The sequence below is a fragment of the Emys orbicularis genome, chromosome 1, assembly GCF_028017835.1.
Source record: "Emys orbicularis isolate rEmyOrb1 chromosome 1, rEmyOrb1.hap1, whole genome shotgun sequence".
Taxonomy (NCBI): Eukaryota; Metazoa; Chordata; order Testudines; family Emydidae; genus Emys; species Emys orbicularis.
This window is the reverse complement of record NC_088683.1, coordinates 117,263,375-117,285,391: the sequence shown is the minus strand read 5'-3', so window position 1 is coordinate 117,285,391 and position 22,017 is coordinate 117,263,375. Positions and strand designations below refer to the sequence as shown.

At 40.6% G+C, this 22,017-nt stretch overlaps 1 protein-coding gene across 1 annotated transcript in view; it reads right to left on the bottom strand.

The window, feature by feature from the left end:
- The window catches only part of ERC1 (ELKS/RAB6-interacting/CAST family member 1), a 569,800-nt gene that overhangs the window by 43,441 nt on the left and 504,342 nt on the right, over positions 1 to 22,017 (bottom strand). The window contains exon 17 of the mRNA XM_065406940.1: positions 9,896 to 9,997. Coding sequence (XP_065263012.1) covers positions 9,896 to 9,997 — 102 coding nt within the window. The remainder of the gene's footprint in view (positions 1 to 9,895; positions 9,998 to 22,017) is intronic.

The following is a 22,017-nucleotide window of genomic DNA, read 5'->3' as shown; positions in this document are numbered from 1 at the left end:
TGAGGGCCCTGAGTGTCTATACATTTGAGGCATCTGGCAATCATAACTACTTGTTAAAGAGCGTGTAAGAAGGAAAAGGACCTAAAAAAAAGAGTGCAGGTGGGAGGTAGGGATGGGTGGGGAGTTTAGCTGGTGGCTGCAATCCCAGAGAAAACAAACGCATCTGTGATTTGATATTAATATTATCAGAAAGAGAGATCTTGGCTATTTGTTGAAATGCAAGCCAGAATGTTTTTCTTTCTCCAGTTGAAAGAGCTGAGAAAAAGCAAGAAAACAAAATGATATCGTCTGGAAATATTTGCATGAGGGCCTGAATTAATCCTGCTCCTTGGTCAGAGGATTCCAGTTTGTTCAGCAATCACTGCAAGGGTTCAAATCCAGCCATGGTGTCACCACTAAATTCAGTGGAGTTATACAAGGCATGAATTTGGCTCAGGAAGTGCAAAGCTTTCCGCAAATCATAGCAATTTATCACTAATGTCTTCCCTTCATTATTTTAAATGGAAACAGAAGAAAGCTCTCAAAAACACACTGCCTGACCTAAGTTCAGCTGCTGCTGCACTGAGACACTTGGTTTCTTCAGAGAGACTGCATTACTGAAGCTCAGGGGCAGGTTCACTTTCCTGTAGATTTGTTTTTTTATAAGAAAAATGGGTTCAAATCTACCCTCCATCACACACTCCTCACAAAACCAAAACAAACCAAAACAAATGAACAAAAAACCATGTGAGGAATTGGAAGGGATCTTGGCTGCTTTGGCAGAACTGCCTTTCTCAGTATCATTTCTGCCAGAGTCAATCAGGAAATCATATTTATAAAACATTCTTTCTGAAATTTTTATACACCATGAACAAATCCCACAGATTAACATTTTCCAGAGCTCACTCCCTTCACCTTGGGAAAAATCCAGACTCTGGGGGGAAAAACAGGGAAAACACAAAAGAAGGTTGCGTTCTTCATCAACTCTCCCTGTTTAGAGAGTAAAATCCATGAAGAAGATGAATCAAAAAGACTTGCAGTGAATTGCTCTAAGGATTTTTAATGTGTTTTAGAAACCCCTAGCTTTTCACAGACGTTTGTCCACATAATAAATCTATTACTCGTTTAACCCCACTGGCAGTCTCCACTTACAAAAGGCTGTGGGGATCTGAACAACAGGGGAAAATTGAGGAGTACTGCCGGAGTTAAATGGGGAACCAAGTTTGGAGCAGAAGGGACTGCTATAGGTCAGAACTGAGGCACACTGACAGAATTGTGTGTGTGTGGGGGTTATTACTAAAAGAGCAGGGAGTACTATAATTCAGGACTGAGGTGCTTTGGCAGAGCTGGAGGGGCTGTTTGCACACAGCCAGCCCTGCCTGAATTTAACTGTACTGTCAACTTGTCACTTTCATGAGCGCTAACATTTACAGAGAACACCCTCCCCCAAATGGCTAGTATCAAAGTGCACACAATACAAGTGGTCCGGGTCTCCCTTTTCTGTAATGCTCCATACTGTTAATTGTCGGTCTCGTTCTTAACTGAGGAAAAGCAGAAAAGTTAGTGACTTAAGGGCAAGATGAGATCAGAACATGGCAACTTCAAACATGTTTCTTTTTGTCTATTGTTTTTTCTCTTCTCAAAAAGTCTTGGAGTCTGGCAGCTCTGCAAAATGGTTCTGGAACAAAACAGGATTGAGAGAGAGAGGAATGGGGGTGGCTAACCACATGATTTCAGTGATGCTGTAGCTCCACACTGCAATTCAATGTGTCAGGAACTACTTGGTCTGGGAAATGTCATTTTGTTAGTTCCTTTAAGTTGTGACAGTTTTCAAGTTAAAAAGGCTACTTTTCAACACTAAATACAACTAACAAAAAACCACATAACAAACCACGGGTTGGGGATAGATATACTTGGGAGGTATTTAGTGTGTGACAGTATTGGCGTAGAAGAGGGAAAGTGTTCCCCCTGGCTAATGAAAATGGTAAGACAGCCACCCTGAGAAAACTGTGTTTGCAGATTGTGCGGTGAAACCACAGATTTAAATACTTGTTTCCCCACATAATTTTTCTGGGTGTAACCTGGGGGCAAGTGAAAGTTCTGATCCTACACACTTCATTAGATTTTATGTTGGTGGGATCCTTTTTGCATGATGGAAAGGGACTTTGAAAAGGGGGATAAGAAAGAAATAGGAGAGTCAGTTGATGTCTGTGCTTTCCATCACACACACTTTCCAGCAGCTGATTCTCTAATATGTAACAGTGAGTAGCCAGAGACCACACCTCACAGTCCATGTTAAATATCAATTTTCCTTACTGTTCTGGTATTTCATCTATTCCTCCTTCCCACTACAAGGATTAATAGGGAGCAGTAGCAGATACAGCCTTTGCTTGCAAATATAACAATTGCATTGCATACACTCTGGGGATCTGTAGATGTGTGTGCTCTTATCACAGTTTCTGTATTCTTTTGTCTCTTATAGTCTGTTTTAGCATTTATCAGAAATAGAAACCCTTCCCTAAGTAACCGCCAGGGAACACAATCTGTGCTTTTCCTGTTCAGAGGAATTACAACTCTCCTGCCCATTGGTGAGATTAATCCGTCTCTCCTCCCTCTGATAGTCTGTGTGCACAGTGCTCTTCTAGCACTTCACCTGCCTCATGAGCCTTTTTAAGCAATGTCACATGAAATCCACTGTATATCTGACTCCCTTGTCTCTTGCACTCATCTTTGGTTGCATGCATACATTCAAATGGATATCCCAAGTAACATGGCTCATCCCTGTGTTATATTAAGCAGAGGGATGTGGTCTGATTGCCTGGGCCAGGCTACTGTGAGCTGGAACTGAATCCTGGTGCATCTCTCAGTAATTACAGTCTTTACCAGCCAGGAAAGTACAGCTTCTAGACTGGCTGCATGCCCTTATCAGCTCTTATTTTAGTAACTCCCCTCACAAACCTATTTTCACAATTACTATTGGAAATGACTTCATTCTCTTATTAATGCTCCCCATATTGCTAGTCCCATTTTCTGTGTAATTTCCTCTTCTCCCAATTTTATATCCTAATAGTATTGGAAGCAATGCACCCTGCCTTTCTTCAGCTATTCCCATACACGTATCTATCTCATGGATGTAAGATGGGTACCTGAGCCTAAGTCCATTCTTTTTAATGGTCACAACTATTAGCTCACTGTTCACAGAAACTTCTAGGCTTGCATGTCTGTTCTCCAACAGACGGACAAGAACTACAAGAGCTCTGGATGGTGAAACAGTAGGAAAATGACCAGCGACTTCAACACAGTACCATAAGCCACAACAGTTATGGCAGAAGCCTGAAAGAAACCAAGATGTTTGGGTTCACAATCCACAGCTGGTACAGAAACCAAACCACTAGCAGAAGAACTTGTCCAACTGTAAGACAGAGAAGAAACAAGACAGTCATGGAACTCAGGGAACAATCTCCTTTGGTTTAAATGAATGAAGTCCTTCTTGCAAGTGGTTTACTGAAAAGCCCAAATCTTTATCAACAAAAATGAGCCATCTGTTCTGAATGTTTTAGAAAATATGTCTCTATTTGTGCTTTTATTTGATATGTGAGGGTAGTAGGAAGATGATCATTTAATTCATCCCAGACCTACAGATTACACAATTCCATCTGGAAATCTTAGTCTCATCATCCCAAAATCAGGAAGAAGAGGAATGATGCATCGAGAAAGATCAGTTATTTTGTGCTTGTTGATAAGACATAAAAGACAAGACATCTTGAGGATAGCAAATTAGCATGGAGTAAAAAACAAGTTAATGAAATAAATGTATGAACTAGAGAGAAGGGTAATGGGCAGAAGGCATTCCAAAGGATGGAATGTATGTTAGTCTGGAATAGGACAGCCCAGAAGAATGAGAGATGTGACATGTCAGGCTGAAAGACTATATGCTAAAGTGGGCAATGAACTAAGACAGAAGGTGGGAAGGAGATGACGTCTAAGCAGAATGGTAAATAATAAAACACAAGACAAAATTATCAGGTTCATAAATTGCTTACTAAGAACTGGGACAGTAGTAAATATTGGCTTCACTGCTATGGCACTGGTACCTACACCACAGTAGTCAAGTCACTAGGAAGGACAAGCTTTCAACAGAGCCAATGGAGTTATAGCAGAGAAGGTGCAGTATTAATCCAGTAGGCAGGCAGGGCTTGGAAAGAACAGTTACTTATATTATAGTAACCATGGTTTGTCAGGATGTTGTCATCTGTATGGATCCCACTGTAGGTGTGCATGTATCCCATGTGTGCAAGATCAGAATCTTTGGAATAGCAATGTCTCTTGTGCCCCCCTGCCAAAGGTATAGAGGACAGACCAGATGAAGCCATCCCTCAGTTCTCCCACTAATTTTGAATCCCAGATAAGGAGGACAACAAAAAGTGGGAATGGAAGATGGGTTTTGGAATCCACCTGGATGACAGCATCTTGAAGAACCACAGTTGCTATAAGGTAAGTAACTGTTCTCTTCTTCAAGTATGTGTCCGTGGGGATCCCCACTCTAGGTGACTGACAAGCAGTGACCCATCTGGAAAGTGGGACTGAGGAGCCCTGACTGTCACTAACTGAAAAATGTTATAACACTGACCTACCAAATTTGGTGTCTGATCTTGCAATCAGGTCAAAAACATTGTATTTAAGAAAAGTAAGATGATTATTCCACATCGCTGCCTTGCAATTTTTGCATACAGGAATGTTCCTGAAGCAAGCAGAGGACATAGCTTATGCTCTAGTGGAGTGAGCTTGAATATTTGGAGGACCATATGATAGCACATTGATATATACTACATAATCTATTTTGAACTTCTCTGAGAGGAGATGGTTTGACCCTTAGAAGCACCAGAGAGGACAATAAAAAGATGAGGATAAAGTCTAAAAAGCTTTTATTCCATCAAGGTAGGATAACAAGGCCCTTGAAACATCCAAGGTATCGAATTTCTTATCTCCTGGAGAGGAGTGGGGTCTTAAAAAAAAGATAAATTAACAGATTGATTCAAATGAAAGTCCAACACAACTTCGGGAATCAAGTAGGAATGCAGTCTCAACACCACCTGAGCTCTGAAATGTTATGTTTTAAAACAATAAAACTAGGGCTGTCAAGCGATTAAAATAATTAATCGTGATTAACTGTGTGATAAAAAAATTAATTGAGATTAATTGCACTGTTAAACAATAATAAAATACCATTTACTTAAATATTTTTGGATGTTTTCTACATTTTCAAATAGATTGATTTCAATTACAACACAGAATGCAAAGTGTACAGTGCTCACTTTATATTTATTTTTGATTACAAATATTTGCACTGTAAAAAAACAAATAGTATTTTTCAATTCACCTAATACAAGTACTGTAGTGCAATCTCTATCATGAAAGTTTAACATACAAATGTTGAATTATATACAAAAAAATAACTGCATTCAAAAATAAAACAATGTAAAACTTTACAGCCTACAAGTCCACTCAGTCCTACTTCAACCAATCGCTCAGACACTCTTATGTTAGCATACATAAAACCATACTATTATTGGTAACAATGAGCAGTAATAAACCAACTATAGCACTCCCATTGCCAATGGCTAGCAGAATTTAACACTTGAGAAGGATAAAGGGGCAGAGTTGATGCTCATACAAAATGAGCATACTCTAAGAAAGAACAAAAGCAAAGGGTATCCAAAATAGATGAATAAGAGCACCTATGGGGATGAAAGGATAAGGTGGAAAGAATCCAGAAGGTAAGGCAGTGAGGCTACAGAGAAGATTGTCACGGTTTGTCACAGGTAAAGCACTTCTGTTAGATTTGCAGTCCCTGAGCACACAGTACCACACAGTGCAGCTGTATATATAGTACATACTTGTAGAGGCAGTGCTATGTTTCAAGAGAGCATGTCTACAATACTGCTGTCGTGCACTGAGTTAAGTATAATTAAACATTACCAGTAATTTGGGTCAGGTTCAGATGCTACAGTATAAACATTTAGTTACATGCAGTAAATGTTTTGGTGGCCTCTAGTGTGTGTTTGTCTGCACTACAGGGACATAAATTCTAGTGTGCACTAGCGTGTTATGCACTAACTGGCCCATGTGGACGTGCCTGGTGAGCATTAAAAGTTCCCTACTGAGCATTAATGTAGTACTGTTTGAAATGGGGCTACATCAACATGCACAGTAGAATTCTTAGTGCATGCCAGCAGGGTCCACACAAGCCATGTAGTGTGCAACACACTAGTGCGCAACACACTAGTGCGCACTAGAATTTATGCCCCTCTAGAGCAGACTAATGCACCATGGATAAAAGCCATTTTTCTTCAGTACTGAGCAGAGGTGTATAGATGCCCCTGGCTAGAACAATTTCTTGAAAAAAACAAAGCTGGCTTCCCTATGCTATCAAACTCTTCTGTTAATGAACTTGAATAAATTAACTAAATTTTACAACTGCAAAAATAAAAAATGGACTCTGTGGCCAACAAACCTTCTCTTTCTAGCATATAAGAAGTGGGAAGGGCTGTGGCACACTCTCCCCTTCTAGTATACATGGAACACTGCTAAAAATGTTATCACACTAGGGATCACTGGCTTGGGAGGCACTTATTACTCTCACACTCTTCCCCCTGCTGGGGTATATATGAAGGGCTTGTGCTTGACAGTCTTCTCTGTTGGGATATATTGGAGGAGAGGCCTTTAGCTACCACATTATCCTCAGAATATGTAGTGTTTCTTCTTTGCTTCTCTGCTGTGGCATGGAAGCTGAAGAAAATGTGTGTGCTTAACAGAGAGGCAACTCACATCTGCCTTAATTTGGCAAACTTCTAGTCTGTGAAAATGGTAAAGAAACTCAGCACACTCATTTTCCTAAGCTTTCTTCCTTTCTCAGTACACAGGGTGGTCAATGGAAAGATCTTTTTGATCAGTATCTGCACCACCATCTTTTTAATTTGGAATGAACATCAGTTCGAATGACTCCTACCTTCATAGTGCTTGCTTCATTTTTGCCATCAACTTACCTCATCTCTCCATCCTTAATGGCATTCTTCAGCAAGAGCTTTACACACATCCGAATTGCTTTACACACTTAACACCAGACAGTAACACACAAGCATTGCAAGAGAAGTGACTCAAAAGGAGTGTGAGATCACCAAGGAGTGTGAATTAATCACATTATCAATTTTTTTCCATAAAAGGGATTTCCTCAGTTCAAATCCCAAGGCATGAAATTAAAGTTTGACTGTCACAGGTGGAATAAATTTTCCAGCTGATTGACTTGATCTGTGCAATGACACATATGTAATGTGGCAATAAATCAGGGGAATGTAGAGAGAAATTGGAGAGTCTTATTTTTTCTATTAATTTTCTAAGAGTCCCCTATTCTGAGTAGTCATTATTAATAGCCGCCTCCTCTGAGTTAATACATATTTGGGGCAACTTGGTGCTTTGGGTCATCTATCTGGCACTGTTCTCAGCAGCAGAGCTCAACATGCTCAAAATATGTAATCTCCAGGTAGAAATATTACCTGTGAGTTCATTCATTACTGACCAGGATTTAAAAAAGGTTTGGTTACAGAGCAAATTGCTTTGTGAAAAAACAAAAAGGGTCTGACTGGAAACATTTTCCACCATGAGGTTAATGGTAAATTGTAGAGGACACATTTCCTGCTCTCTTTCACGTGAATCATGGTGTTGCTTTGCATATACACATATAAACTCAATTACATGCCCTGGAAAGTTCTCCCCATAGTGTCATGAAACAATACAGTAACTTGATTCTCAACACACAGAAGAAATAAAAAACACAACAAATAAGTAGGAAACATTCACATGCATAGACCACGTGAGAAAGGGAAAGGAAACACACCCAGATTTCATGAATCACACAGAAGCAAGATGCAAGAGTGACCGTGGGAAACTTTTCTACTGGTAAGGAAAGCTGATTCTCACCGTTCTGAACAAAATGGCTGAACTAAGAGCATCTGATTGGCTATGCCCAAATACCCTCCTCCTCATCCTATTGGTTCAGAGATGACAAGGGGAAAAAGCCCCAGAGCAGCATGGGAATGAAATAAAGAGTTGGTTAGTATTTAAAGCACAGACATAATTATAAAATACTAGTAGTAGAAAAAAGTGGCCTCCAACTCCCTGTGTCCTCTGCTCTGCTGCTTTCCAATAACTTGAACCATTGGAAACAGCTTTCTTAATTCTCTTTTAAACTTTGCTCAATTACTCAGAATTTACATAAACTGAAAATGTAACCTGTCCCCCTCTGCAAGATCATACATAAAACTCTTTTGGTTCTTAAACTGTTCATGCTACCAATGCCTTCATTTTCAGTCAGGTGCCATATACACATTTGGAAAATGCCCTTATTTCACTACAACATTTCAGTGTGTAAAATAGCAGATACTCTTCTACTCCCCAGGAAATTGAGATTTGGAGACCACTGTTTTGATCTTCAATATTGATAATCCTTCTCTCAAAGAAAATAGGTCTGACACCTGCAAAGAATGTCCTGGAGGCCTCAAGCCACTCATTCATGAGGTTCTTCATTTACAACCCCAGGAAGGTGGTTAAGTAGTAAGAAAATTTTATACTCATTCCTGTGTTTGCATCACTTTTATCCCCTCCAGAGCAATGAACACCATGTCTTCAACACTTTTTCACAATATTATTTTCAGAGGGAGTCTGGTGTAGATATGAAAGGAAGTTTTGAAATATAGGATTTTTGGAGGGGTGTATATGTGTTTAGGCTCCTCCATTTTCTACTTTCATTCCCCTCAGAACTGCCATGTTACAATGACCCATTCTTCAGCAGACCAGGATGAGATCCAGCTCCCTTCAGAACCCATCAATGCTACTTACAGGTCAGCCAGAGGATTGAGAAAGGTAAGGTATTCCCATCTCTCAGTCTAGGGAGCAATTACAGTTTTTGAATGTTTTAATTAACCTGGAACACGTGAGGTTTCAATGTGAAATTTGTAATTAGGTTGGCAGTCTCTGTGTTACCCAAGGGATGGATATCAAATACATGGCTGATCTTAGTAAATGACACATGAGGCTCTACTATGCCTTAGAAATGGTAAATTGATCTTTTCAGTTCATGACCCACTGAGCTTCAGAAGGAACAACTTGTGCTCATCTGGCATACAAGTGAAGATTTCCTTCTGGGAAATGCAAGTAATTGCCCACACACAATCCAGGGACCAATAAGCTGATCCTGATCAAGATTTCCTGCTATTCACAGAGAGAAATAGTTCAGGACCCTTATTAGAGGTGATTATTCTCACGAGTTACAGCAAGAATGATGAAGCCACTCCAAGCACTCCAGAACAGTTGACTTGTATTACTGAAATCTGAACGTACTAGGAGACAGCTCCTGCCTTATGTTTCATGGGATAGTCAAGACATTAACATTCCTTTGTCCCCTCTTCACCCCACTAAAGACAACTCAGTACTTGGGAGCGTCTGTGCATCTTGCAAGGGTCTTCAAGAAAGCCAGCAAAACAGCTGCAACCATTTCTATCTTCTAAGTTCACTCTGGAATGTTGTTTTTGTTCCCAGATACTTCATGCATGCTGGGAAAAGCTACATATGACTCAAAAATAATCAGGCCCAGTAGTTAAAAGTCATGGGGGGAGGGGATAGCTCAGTGGTTTGAGCATTGGCCTGCTAAACCCAGGGTTGTGAGTTCAATCCTTGAGGGGGCCACCTAGGGAAGCTGGGGCAAAATCAGTACTTGGTCCTGCTAGTGAAGGCAGGGAGCTGGACTTGATGACTTTTCAGGGTTCCTTCCAGTTCTATGAGATAGGTATATCTCCACATAATATTATTATTATTATTATTATTATTATTATTTTAAAAGAGAAAAGGAGAGAAGTATTACCTGGTCTGGAGAGGGTTTGTGGTTGGTTTGGTTGGAATGGGATGAGGATTTGAGGTGGTCATCCTCATAGTTATCTGCCATCAACTTCATGCGATTCTGAGTCTATGAGGGAAAAAGAATGAGAAATTCAGTTTACTCAGTTGACAGTAAATGTAAGTGCTACAAGGCAGAGGGAAATAGCCAAGGAAATGCAGCTTATAACACTGTGCACTACTCTGTGCATGAAAATCATTGATATTCAAAGTACACAATACTTGTACAAAATTCACAACATACAATAGATTAAGTGTAGCCACAAAGCAAAAGTAAAAATTAGCTAGCACATACAGGCCACTTCACTTCACTGTGCAGCTAAATTAGCTTTGTAATTAACTTTCTCATCCTCTGAGTTGCACCTAATAACGATTGCACTGTGCATGTGTGTACAGGGAAATTAAGTTCTTGATTAAACTGCTTAAGGAAAAAGGCATCAATGTGGACAGCTCAATGAAAACATCTGTTAAATGCAAAGTGTTGGTCAAAAAGAAAACAAACTATGAAGCCATATTAATAAGGGGATACAAATCAATACTGAAGATATTATAAATGGCATAATATAAACCTACGCACCAGAAAAAGTACACTCTCCATTTGAATATTCAAATACAGTTTTCAAAAAGGACATCGCAGAAATGGAAAAAATCCAAAGAAAGGTAAGAAAAACAGAGAGAGAGAGAGAGTTTGTTATGTGGGAGTTTATAAAGATGAGAAATAATTACTTTGGAGGGAAGATGAATTAGAGGTAACATAATAGAGATATATCAAATAGCAATTGCATGAAGTCAGTTGGAAACTCCTAGTTACTATTTCATAATACAAGAACAAGGTATGTCCAATGAAATTAAAAGGAAACAAATTTTAAAACCGATCAAAATAATTACTTTTTATATTTTTACACAAAGCATAAATCACATATGGAACTCATGGCAACATGATATTGAGCTGCATGGTTTTGTAAAATAAAAAAAAAGTTATAATACCACCACCCACAGTCAGATTAGACAGGATAAAATGTCCTTGACCTGGTACTAGCCACTGCCAGAGACACGATACTGGAGCAGACGTATCCTCAGTCTGATAATTCCTATGTTCCTCTTTCCTGAATTGCACTTAAGGTAAGGCTGAGGCAATAGTGAAAAAGTAAAAGTGTTTTGTATGGGATTTATTTAGTCAGTGGTTCTCAAACTGAGATCCATGGAACACTTGCTGGTAGTCTGAGGAGAATTGGCATATCACATGGTGCCTGCGCTCTTTGTTTCCAGTTGCTGACCTGCTTTAAGAGACAGTTAAAAATACATTAAATACTAACCTAATATTACTATCCCAACAAGCAAATGCAAGGGGAGGTGTCCCTGAGACAAATGCTCTATTAAAATGTGGTCCTCAAAATATGAAAAAGTTTGAGAATCCTACATTAGAGAAGATAAACAACAGTTTTATGTATGTCTTTATACATTACATAGCTAAAGATTTACTAAATAATAATATACATTAAATGAATGTTCAAAGCTGTTTGGAGAAATACCTGTTAGTGATTCACTCTCTCCATAACTGAATAGTTTCTCAGTAGACGCTGCCACTTTAACTTAGGATAGAGAATTCAGATTTCATTTGACTGCATGTTGAATAGCAGGGGCTTTCAAAGTTGTTGTAGGCAAGTTCTAAATTTTAGATTTTGGGTTAATTTAACAGTGGTTACCACTAAATTGCACTTGAAAAACCAACAACTTAACCTTACAGAATTGTACTGCCCCTTTTCTCCATTAAGGCAAACAAGATCTGAATTATTTTATATTATTTTTTTAAGTTTTCAAAAAGGATTTATCTCCCTGACAGCCTAACTTCACTTTCTGCTACTTCTGCTGTTAAGCTTTAACCTTGTTCTGATATCCAAGGCTTAGCATGAAGATGTTACAAATTCAGCATTATGATTTCACTGGAAGTTCTAGATGACAGCCATTAAAGAGATGGAATACACGTATCTTTGAAATTTAGCAAAAAATATTAAGATAGAAATAACAAACGTCTATTTACTGGTAGGATACCATTTGAAATGATTTTTTTTTTCAAGTATGAAAATTCTTTGTTAAAGAAGTCAGTCAAAGCAAAGTCATTTGGTTAATAATGAATGATAAAATCCATTCCCAACTCCATGCATAGGGCTGAAGAATAAGGAGTATTTTTATAAGCCTCTGCTTATATTGGGCATGGAAACGAAAAATTTCTATGGACTTCTGAAAGCTAATTGGGGACTTCTAATTAGGAGTCTGCTGAGCGCCTGGAATAACTGTACTGAGTTCCTCTCCTACAGCTACAGAATATGCAGGATGGAAATTTCTAGAACATAGCCTTACATAGCTGGAAGTGTTTATGAGGAAAAACAGCTTATTATACTATGGGGAAACATGTGAGTAACTTTCCCCCCTCCCAGCATCCTGCAGTCTTAACTGCTATGTCATTGGGCTACTACACAGTCACTTCCTTTCTCACCTTATGGGGTTGTGGCGTACCTCTGCTCAGACCCCATGGCAAGCATTCTTACGCCACTGTAAAAAATCTGTGAACACAGTGGTCTAACCACTATATCCTGTGGGAAGGGAATGAGTGAAGCAGACACAGCTGTGGCATTGGGAATGCCTCAGGTGGGAAACTGCACGGTTAGCTTTCAGAACTTGCACACGTAAGAGCTGCGCCTTAGACCGAAATTTTTGCTTTACGTTTCTTTGGGAAAGTAACTGCTGTGTGCATGTGCCACTCAAAGCTAAGGCTGAAAATGGATATAAAACAGCACTTCTGTGTTAGAAACTGACTATGCTAGGTTTCTCAGTTGTCCCAGATGTTTTACCTGATATACCACAGGCTTCCTCAGGTAAGAGATTCCTTCCTTGTGCACCACCAATCACTTAAGAATAAAGAGAAAACCAAGAGAGGACATTCTTATATAATAATTAATATCAAATAAGATCCTCTCCATCAAAAAAATGAAGTCTCAATTATGGTATCCTTTTTCACATGACAGGGGTGTCAAAGCCTTCATCAGGCCTCCACAGACTCTGAGCTGTTACTCTCTGAAGTATGACCTCTGAAAGGGCATTGGGTTTGTCTCTTGGTTTAAAATAATATTTCCTCCATTGCTATGATGAGCTATACCAGCAGCACAAACTCATCTTGTCCTCTGTTTGTAAAAGCCTCCATGAATCTGCTACTTTGTCACTACTTCCCTCCCTACTCCCTCCACTTATTCAACACTGGCCTCCGCACTGCCCCTTCACACAATCTCACCACTTCTGTTACAAGAACCATGTCTTCTGCATCTCAACATCTGGAACAGCCATCCAGTATCCATCTTCCTGACAGATTCTCCCCCTCAGTTCAAATCTCATCTGAAAATCTCTCTTTTCTTCCTTGCCTGTATCTCTTAATTTCTGTGTGTCTGTTCTTTTGTTTTAGTTAACCCAGTGGTTCTAAAATCTTCTCATACTGTACTTTACTTTTTTAGACGGGATATTCTCTGTAGGAATGCCTCTTTTTTGAACACCCTACTTAGGTCCCACATCTCTCCCACTGAAATTACACCAGTTGGTTACATATAATGGGAAAGTATTAAAGAGAAAATATGATGGATGTAGCTGTTTGGTGACACCTCTTTTAAATGTGTTACTTATTTCCTCTCTCCTGATGTAGGATTTCACATTTATTAGTATGGGATTTCTCCCTGCTTTAAACTCTCCAGGTCATTGTATAGTTTGCTTCTGCTCACCTTTTGTGTTCACTAACACTCGAAATTCTGGTGTCTATCTACAGATTTTATCACAGTTAAATTAACCCTTAACAAAGACTGATATGGAGCAGATGCACAGAGTGTAGAGAGATGTATTATGGAACTTAGTGGTGAAATACTTTAGAAACTCTACAGGAGTCCTACGCAGGGGAGCAAATAGCCAGAACTACCACTACCTGAAGACTGACAGATGTTAGATCACTGAACTCCACGGGTCAATTTAAAAACCACTGATTTAACTCAACTCTATACTACATTTTAGGGCACACTTTGTATAAAATGTTACATTAAATACATTTATACTGTATCATGACCACACATAGTTTTCTTTAACATTTGTGAAGGATGGTCAGTGCCTGGAGGACATCTTTACCTGGCAAGATTTTGAACTCAAATTTCAACTTCAGGGACAGATCACGCTTTCTCTCCAGAGAGGACCTTCAGAGACTAGGGAGAGCAAGAGAAGAACTAAGGCTCTAAAAGTTACACACTGTCTGCATTCAGCCAGTCTGGTTCATATTCATATTGCACTAAGTTATTTTTATCAGATATACAGAGAGGTTCCCAAAAGACTTGCATCAGGATGGGATATTCATAAAATCTATTCTTCCATTACAGAGCATACTAGCAAAAATGACTATTTTCTGATTATGACATCAATGACTATTCTCTCAGTTTTAGTAAAACATCTGATTAGTGGAGTTCCTGGCTCTTCTAACTAGCCTAAACAAGCTTTGTTAATCCTTTAATGTAAAGTTTAAAAAAGACCCAGATTACATCATTGTTAATATAATGACTATACTTGTGACAAATGGATATGTGGTGGAGACAGTATGCCTGTCTCTCAGTGAGTTAAAGGAGTCATCTTCTACAGGCTGCTTTCCCACTTCGTTTCTTTTAGTCAGAGTTGAGGGTTTCACTGAATGCACAGACATGCAGAAACAATGTGTAAATAAATCCTCCTCCTCACCACTGCAAGGATAATGCACAGACTTAATCATAATCATAGAATATCAGGGTTGGAAGGGACATCAGAAGGTCATCTAGTCCAACCCTCTGCTCAAAGCAGGACCAATTCCCAACTAAATCATCCCAGCCAGGGCTTTGTCAAGCCTGACCTTAAAAACCTCTAAGGAAGGAGATCCCACCACCTCCCTAGGTAACCCATTCCAGTGCTTCACCACCCTCCTAGTGAAAAAGTTTTTCCTAATATCCAACCTAAACCTCCCCCACTGCAACTTGAGACCATTACTCCTTGTTTTGTCATCAGGTACCACTGAGAACAGTCTAGATCCATCCTCTTTGGAACCCCCTTTCAGGTAGTTGAAAGCAGCTATCAAATCCCCCCTCTTTCTTCTCTTCTGCAGACTAAACAATCCCAGTTCCCTCAGCCTCTCTTCATAAGTCAAGTGCTCCAGCCCCCTAATCATTTTTGTTGCCCTCCGTTGGACTCTTTCCAATTTTTCCACATCCTTCTTGTAGTGTGGGGCCCAAAACTGGACACAGTACTCCAGATGAGGCCTCACCAATGTCGAATAGAGGGGAATGATCACGTCCCTCGATCTGCTGGCAATGCCCCTACTTATACAGCCCAAAATGCCGTTAGCCTTCTTGGCAACAAGGGCACACTGTTGACTCATATCCAGCTTCTCGTCCACTGTAACCCCTAGGTCCTTTTCTGCAGAACTGCTTCCTAGCCATTCGGTCCCTAGTCTGTAACAGTGCATGGGATTCTTCCGTCCTAAGTGCAGGACTCTGCACTTGTCCTTGTTGAACCTCATCAGGTTTCTTTTGGCCCAATCCTCTAATTTGTCTAGGTTCCTCTGTATCCTATCCCTACCCTCCAGCGTTTCTACCACTCCTCCCAGTTTAGTGTCATCTGCAAACTTGTTGAGAGTGCAGTCCACTCCATCCTCCAGATCATTAATGAAGATATTGAACAAAACCGGCCCCAGGACCGACCCTTGGGGCACTCCACTTGAAACCAGCTGCCAACTAGACATGGAGCCGTTTGATCACTACCCGTTGAGCCCGACGATCTAGCCAGCTTTCTATCCACCTTATAGTCCATTCATCCAGCCCATACTCCTTTAACTTGCTGGCAAGAATACTGTGGGAGACTGTATCAAAAGCTTTGCTAAAGTCAAGGAATAACACATCCACTGCTTTCCCCTCATCCACAGAGCCAGTTATCTCCTCATAGAAGGCAATTAGGTTAGTCAGGCATGACTTGCCCTTGGTGAATCCACTGTTCCTGATCACTTTCCTCTCCTCTAAGTCCTTCAGAATTGATTGCTTGAGGACCTGCTCCATGATTTTTCCAGGGACTGAGGTGAGGCTGACTGGCCTGTAGTTCCCCGGATCCTCCTTCTTCTCTTTTTTAAAGATGGGCACAACATTAGCCTTTTTCCAGTCATCCGGGACCTCCCCCAATCGCCATGAGTTTTCAAAGATAATGGCCAATGGCTCTGCAATCACATCTGCCAACTCCTTTAGCACCCTCGGATGCAGCGCATCCGGCCCCATGGACTTGTACTCGTCCAGTTTTTCTAAATAGTCCCGAACCACTTCTTTCTCCACAGAGGGCTGGTCACCTTCTCCCCATACTGTGCTGCCCAGTGCAGCAGTCTGGGAGCTGACCTTGTTCGTGAAGACAGAGGCAAAAAAATCATTGAGTACATTAGCTTTTTCCACATCCTCTGTCACTAGGTTGCCTCCCTCATTCAGTATGGGGCCCACACTTTCCTTGACTTTCTTCTTGTTGCTAACATACCTGAAGAAACCCTTCTTGTTACTCTTAACATCTCTTGCTAGCTGCAACTCCAAGTGTGATTTGGCCTTCCTGATTTCACTCCTGCATGCCTGAGCAATATTTTTATACTCCTCCCTGGTCATTTGTCCAATCTTCCACCTTCTTGTAAGCTTCTTTTTTGCGTTTAAGGTCAGCAAGGATTTCACTGTTAAGCCAAGCTGGTCGCCTGCCATATTTACTGTTCTTTCTACACATTGGGATGTTTTCTTCCTGCAACCTCAATAAGGATTCTTTAAAATACAGCCAGCTCTCCTGGACTCCTTTCCCCCTCATGTTATTCTCCCAGGGGATCCTGCCCATCAGTTCCCTGAGGGAGTCAAAGTCTGCTTTTCTGAAGTCCAGGGTCCATATTCTGCTGCTCTCCTTTCTTCCTTGTGTCAGGATCCTGAACTTGACCATCTCATGTCACTGCCTCCCAGGTTCCCATCCACTTTTGCTTCCCCTACTAATTCTTCCCGGTTTGTGAGCAGCAGGTCAAGAAGAGCTCTGCCCCTAGTTGGTTCCTCCAGCACTTGCACCAGGAAATTGTCCCCTACACTTTCCAAAAAAAGGGCCTGATTTTCAGAGGTGGTGAACTTCAACAGAAGTTGTGGTGTTCAGCATCTCTGAAAATCGGAACACTTTCATTGTTAAGGCGCCCAGGGTGTCCCTGCAGGTATTCAACATATAGACAGCAATGCCCTGTACAAATGCTCCCAGGATCTCCCTACTGGTATCCACCGGGGCAGACACAAGCAGAAGCCAATCCCTGTGTGAATCACCTTTCTACCCATGATTTCTTTGCAGGGATAATATAGTGTGATGCCTCGTGTAACGTCCCCTCATGATTTTACTGCAGAGATCAGGGGATTGAGTGAATTGATTTACATGCTCCACCCTCACATTTAAAATATTTAAGGTCCTGCAGAGCGTTCTCCAAACCTGATGGAGAGGTTACATTCTGACATGTCATCTTTATTTGTGAGGCTTAAAAAGGGACATCTTTAGTTGGGTCTAGATGCCTTTTGGGGATGTTCAGTATAACCAGTAGGGACCTCACTGCTAATTAAGAACAGATTGATGTGATCAGCAGGAGTCCAGGGAAAAGCCTTCTACGTTATCACTAAACTGGATTACCAGAACTGTCTTGCTTCATGGAGTCTCTTGTTTTTGTTATTTCAGCAAACAGCATATGCACAATTCATCTGCCAGCATTTTCCAAGATATGCAGGACTGAGCATAGATTATATCTGAGGTAAAGACTTTCCAATCACCTGCTGATAATGTTATAGATTTGTTATATAACTGAATGACAGACTTTGTCAGCTCAGTTATCATGTAGTTTTAATTCATCCATATTGCTGCTCATTTGCCCACATTTTTTTCCTGGAAAAACTTGGCTGCCACACATTCGAAAACTTCAACTTTAAACAAATGGAGGTATACCATTTAGTAACCCTGCAGCTCAGGCATTCACTTATCTCCAGGCCAATATATAACATGTATATATAATATGTGTTGATCTTTTAAAAACTGAATTGAAATCTTCTCTATCCAGGGATGCCTCTTGGAGCAATATTGGTGCCGTAGGAAAGGCACATGTTACTAACAAGATCCCCTGCTGAAAAGTCTACTGTGAGTTACTGGTTTGGATTCTGCAAAGCTAGCACCAGAGATAAAAAAGTCATCCCAAACCAGATCATGAGTTTGGGATTCCCCATAATGGAGTATCCATAATTTAACAAGTTAGTATATGTTCTCTCACACTTCGTTTACAGTTCTCTGGTTTACTAAACAGCGATAACGAGACTTAACTCCCTTCTCCTCCAGCCATTTCTTTTACAAGAGCTCAAATCATCCCAATCCCAGCTTTCAAGTAATAAAGGTTGTGTGTTTTAGTTACATCTGTTCTAAAATAAACTGCAGTCCTGTTCATTGCTAATGATCCTGAGGGGTGAAAGGTATGTTGTATCTTTGGCATCTCAGCACCACATCTAAAGATTCCAGGCAGAAAGGTGTTTTCCTTTATTTCTGAGACCTGTGAAGAAGGGTTGGAGTCTGAGAATGTTTACCACAGTGCTGGTTTACACAAATAGTGTGGCCTGTGATTCAGAGCCTTAAGACAAGATCAAAAGGACATATATAGCATCCCATGACTACAGCTTAAATAAGTCTAGGATCACTGATACCACACAAAGCCATGAAATACATCTACTGAAACTCATTTGAAGATGGTAACAATAAGTAGAATGAGTTGCTCATTTAATCCTTAGGATAAGAGTGAGACAGTTGGTTGCACCTACCCTTCTTAAAACTAGCATATAAAAGCCTTAATAATCTAGGCTTGAAATACATGAGTGAATGTCTCTCACTCTGTGCCCCTGCCTTGCAGTAATAGTTGGCCAGGGCAAGTCTGATCGCAATCCCAGGGCACAGATAGGACTGAGGTTACTCTACTGTGGAATTATCTACCAGAAAAGGTAATACCAGTGTCCCTTGCTGTAGGGTGCCCTAAAAGGAGGCAAAACACATTTATTTAAGTTGGCTCAGCCTTGATTAATTTTCAGCTAAATCTCACCACGACTTTTTTTTCTCTCCCATCTGTTGTTCCCTCTCCACTATTTTTTGCACCAACCCTTTGCTGGTAGGATCGCTTACATTGACGGTTTTGGGGGTCTGATTCTAAATCAGGTTCCTGTTTTTTCTGTGGTTGGATATTTGGTCTGTTTGGGTTTTTTTGATTGATTTTAATGTTTTGAACGTTGGGCTTTTATTGTATGAAGCCTAGAAGCATTTGGAAAGGCTTCCTATAAAATGGGTTAACTACAGATCAATTTCACTGTAAACTCATGTTCAGAAATTTGTATCACATTAGTTCATGGCTTAAAATCTATGCCAATTAATCTGCCTGCCTGAATCTTCCTTATGCTGCTGATTGGCAAGATTAGGATTTGATTTTAAATTCTGAGGATCTTCCATAGTATCTGGGTAATATTTTCCTGCTTTTGCAAGTTCAGTATTAGGAGTAATATTTAATAGAAGAAAGGTGTGTGGTATTTGATTATCTTTAGTAAGTTCACTTTCTCTTATGAATCTCTTCACTACACATTTTGTATTGGATCAAAATCTGGTTCAAACTGTTATACTGTAAATTGTTTCAAGTTGTGAGAGTTTGGAAACAGTCTCTAAATTCATCCTTGTATTAGATATAGCAATGCCATAGACGCTGCATTTTCTGACATTCTGTTCCAAAGTTCCTCCAAGGAAACTGCCATTCAGTAGTATGCTGGGAGGCCAGAATGCCACATATCTTCAGCTGAACAGCCTCTCATATACATCTTGTATGTCCACTGGATGTTTAATATTTACAATTTACTCAACTTCTGTTTTCTGTTTTGACACATGCCAATGTGGGATCTCATCTGAGAGCAAAAAAATACCACTCTGTGTATCCAAAAGCATATTGGTTTCGGTGTCAAGGAGTTCCTGTTCTTTATCCCAGGGTGCAATTAGTTTATTTCCAGGCTGTAACAAAACTTAGTACATTTTAGAACATACAGCTCCCCCTATGTCAGCTATGGCTCCTGCCAGCCATTTTGCGGCACTGGGAAGGGAGATGGCAGCTGCCCTGTCAGAGACCTTAAACCCAAACTGTAACAGGCTCCTGGCTGTATTTCTCCCTTGGTCGGAATTCAAGTTTCTCTCTCCGAGATGCTAATTAGTAGCTGCTCCAAGCTAAAATTTTCAATTTTTGTTTCTAAACAAGAGGGTAATTTATTGGTAGAGCAAAAGAAATGAAAGAAACACAAAATAAAAGATAGGACTGAAAATGAACCTTTCTATAAAACTTTATTAGGTTGTTGCTATACTTATGTTACAAAGCAGGGTTTAAGGTTTCTGGACAAATATCTTTGAGGTGAAGCCAAAGTCGTGAATATGTACCAGTAACAAGCATAAAATCCTTACAAGAATGTTAAATTAGTTAAAAAGATGCCATTGAAAAGCCAGGGGTTTCAGAGACAAGGTTACACTTCCAAAAGCGTCTATCATCTGAAAGCAAAGGTAACCAACTACTTTAATTCTGTCCCCACAGTCCCCACAGAGGACAATGGATTAAGGCTTAGGCACTCCGCTTTCATTAAAAAACAAACAAACAAAAAGATTTTAGCCTATGTGATTGCAAAGAAAAGTTTGTAATTATGCCTGGAGTGTACCGATGCAGGGACATCCTCCTGAGTCCTCAGACAGCCTAAACCACTGGTTCTCAAACTTTTGTACTGGTGACCCCTTTCACATAACAAGCCTCAGAGTGCAACCCCCCTTATAAATTAAAAACACATTTTTATATATTTAACACTATTATAAATGCTGGAGGCAAAACGGGCTTTGGAGTGGAGGCTGACAGCTCGCAACCCCCCATGTAATTACCTCGCGACGCCCTGAGGGGTCCCGACCCCCAGTTTGAGAACCCTTGGCCTAAACAATAGCTCTGAGAGGAGTGAACGTCCCCATGCATCTCAATGGGATGTTAATTCCAAAACTCACTGTTCTGGGGGGCCCAGGCCAACACTTCCCATGAAAAGACTGTGTGGCAAAGGAGGGCAGTGCCACAAGCCCAGTCCACTCAAGAAGATGGACTTTGGCTGTGGATAAGTACTGGGGGTGCTTCCCTGCTGAAACTGCTGCCTCTTCAGGAATGAAAAGAGACCCTTGCTCCCATTCCTGCTGCCCCAAGACAAGGAGGGCCTCTGCTTCTATTGCTGGGGAATCCCAGGCCAGCCCTGCCTCTCTGGGAAAGAACGGGGAACCTCCTTGCCATATCTATTCCAGGAGGTGTTATGGGGGGGATTAGGGGGGGATATCACCATAATGAAGGGGCAAGGCTGTGTGGATGGAGCTAGAGATGCACCACATAATGGTGCATCTAAGGCACTGGACTGCCTTAATCCAGACCTGATATAGAATCATAGACTATCAGGGTTGGAAGGGACCTCAGGAGATCACCTAGTCCAAGCCCCCTGCTCAAAGCAGGACCAATCCCCAGACAGATTTTTGCCCCAGATCCGTATAATGCCCCCCTCAAGGACTGAACTCTCAACCCTGGGTTTAGCAGGCCAATGCTCAAACCACTGAGCTATCCCTTCCCCCTACAATCCTCCCATCTTCATTTCTTTGAAGCTGGAGTATAAAAAAAGTGCATGGTACAACATTGGTTTCATACATATATGATTCCTTTACTAAGTGTGATGTTTTTGTTCTTTTTCTGTGTTTTTCAAGATCTAGGCCCAAGAGGTTTGAATATGGATACATGTTAGCACTGTGTCTAGTGACATCTAGGATAATTGGCTGGCAAATCAAATCACATAACCTAATGCTATGAAGTACTGATCACCTCCTGTGAAGTACAGCGCATCCTCAGCATGTTGTAAGATGGGAGGCCTTTATGAAGAGTATGGAATTATTGTCTCCTCTATGCTAATTTGCCCAAACAGGATTTGCAAAGTAATTTTT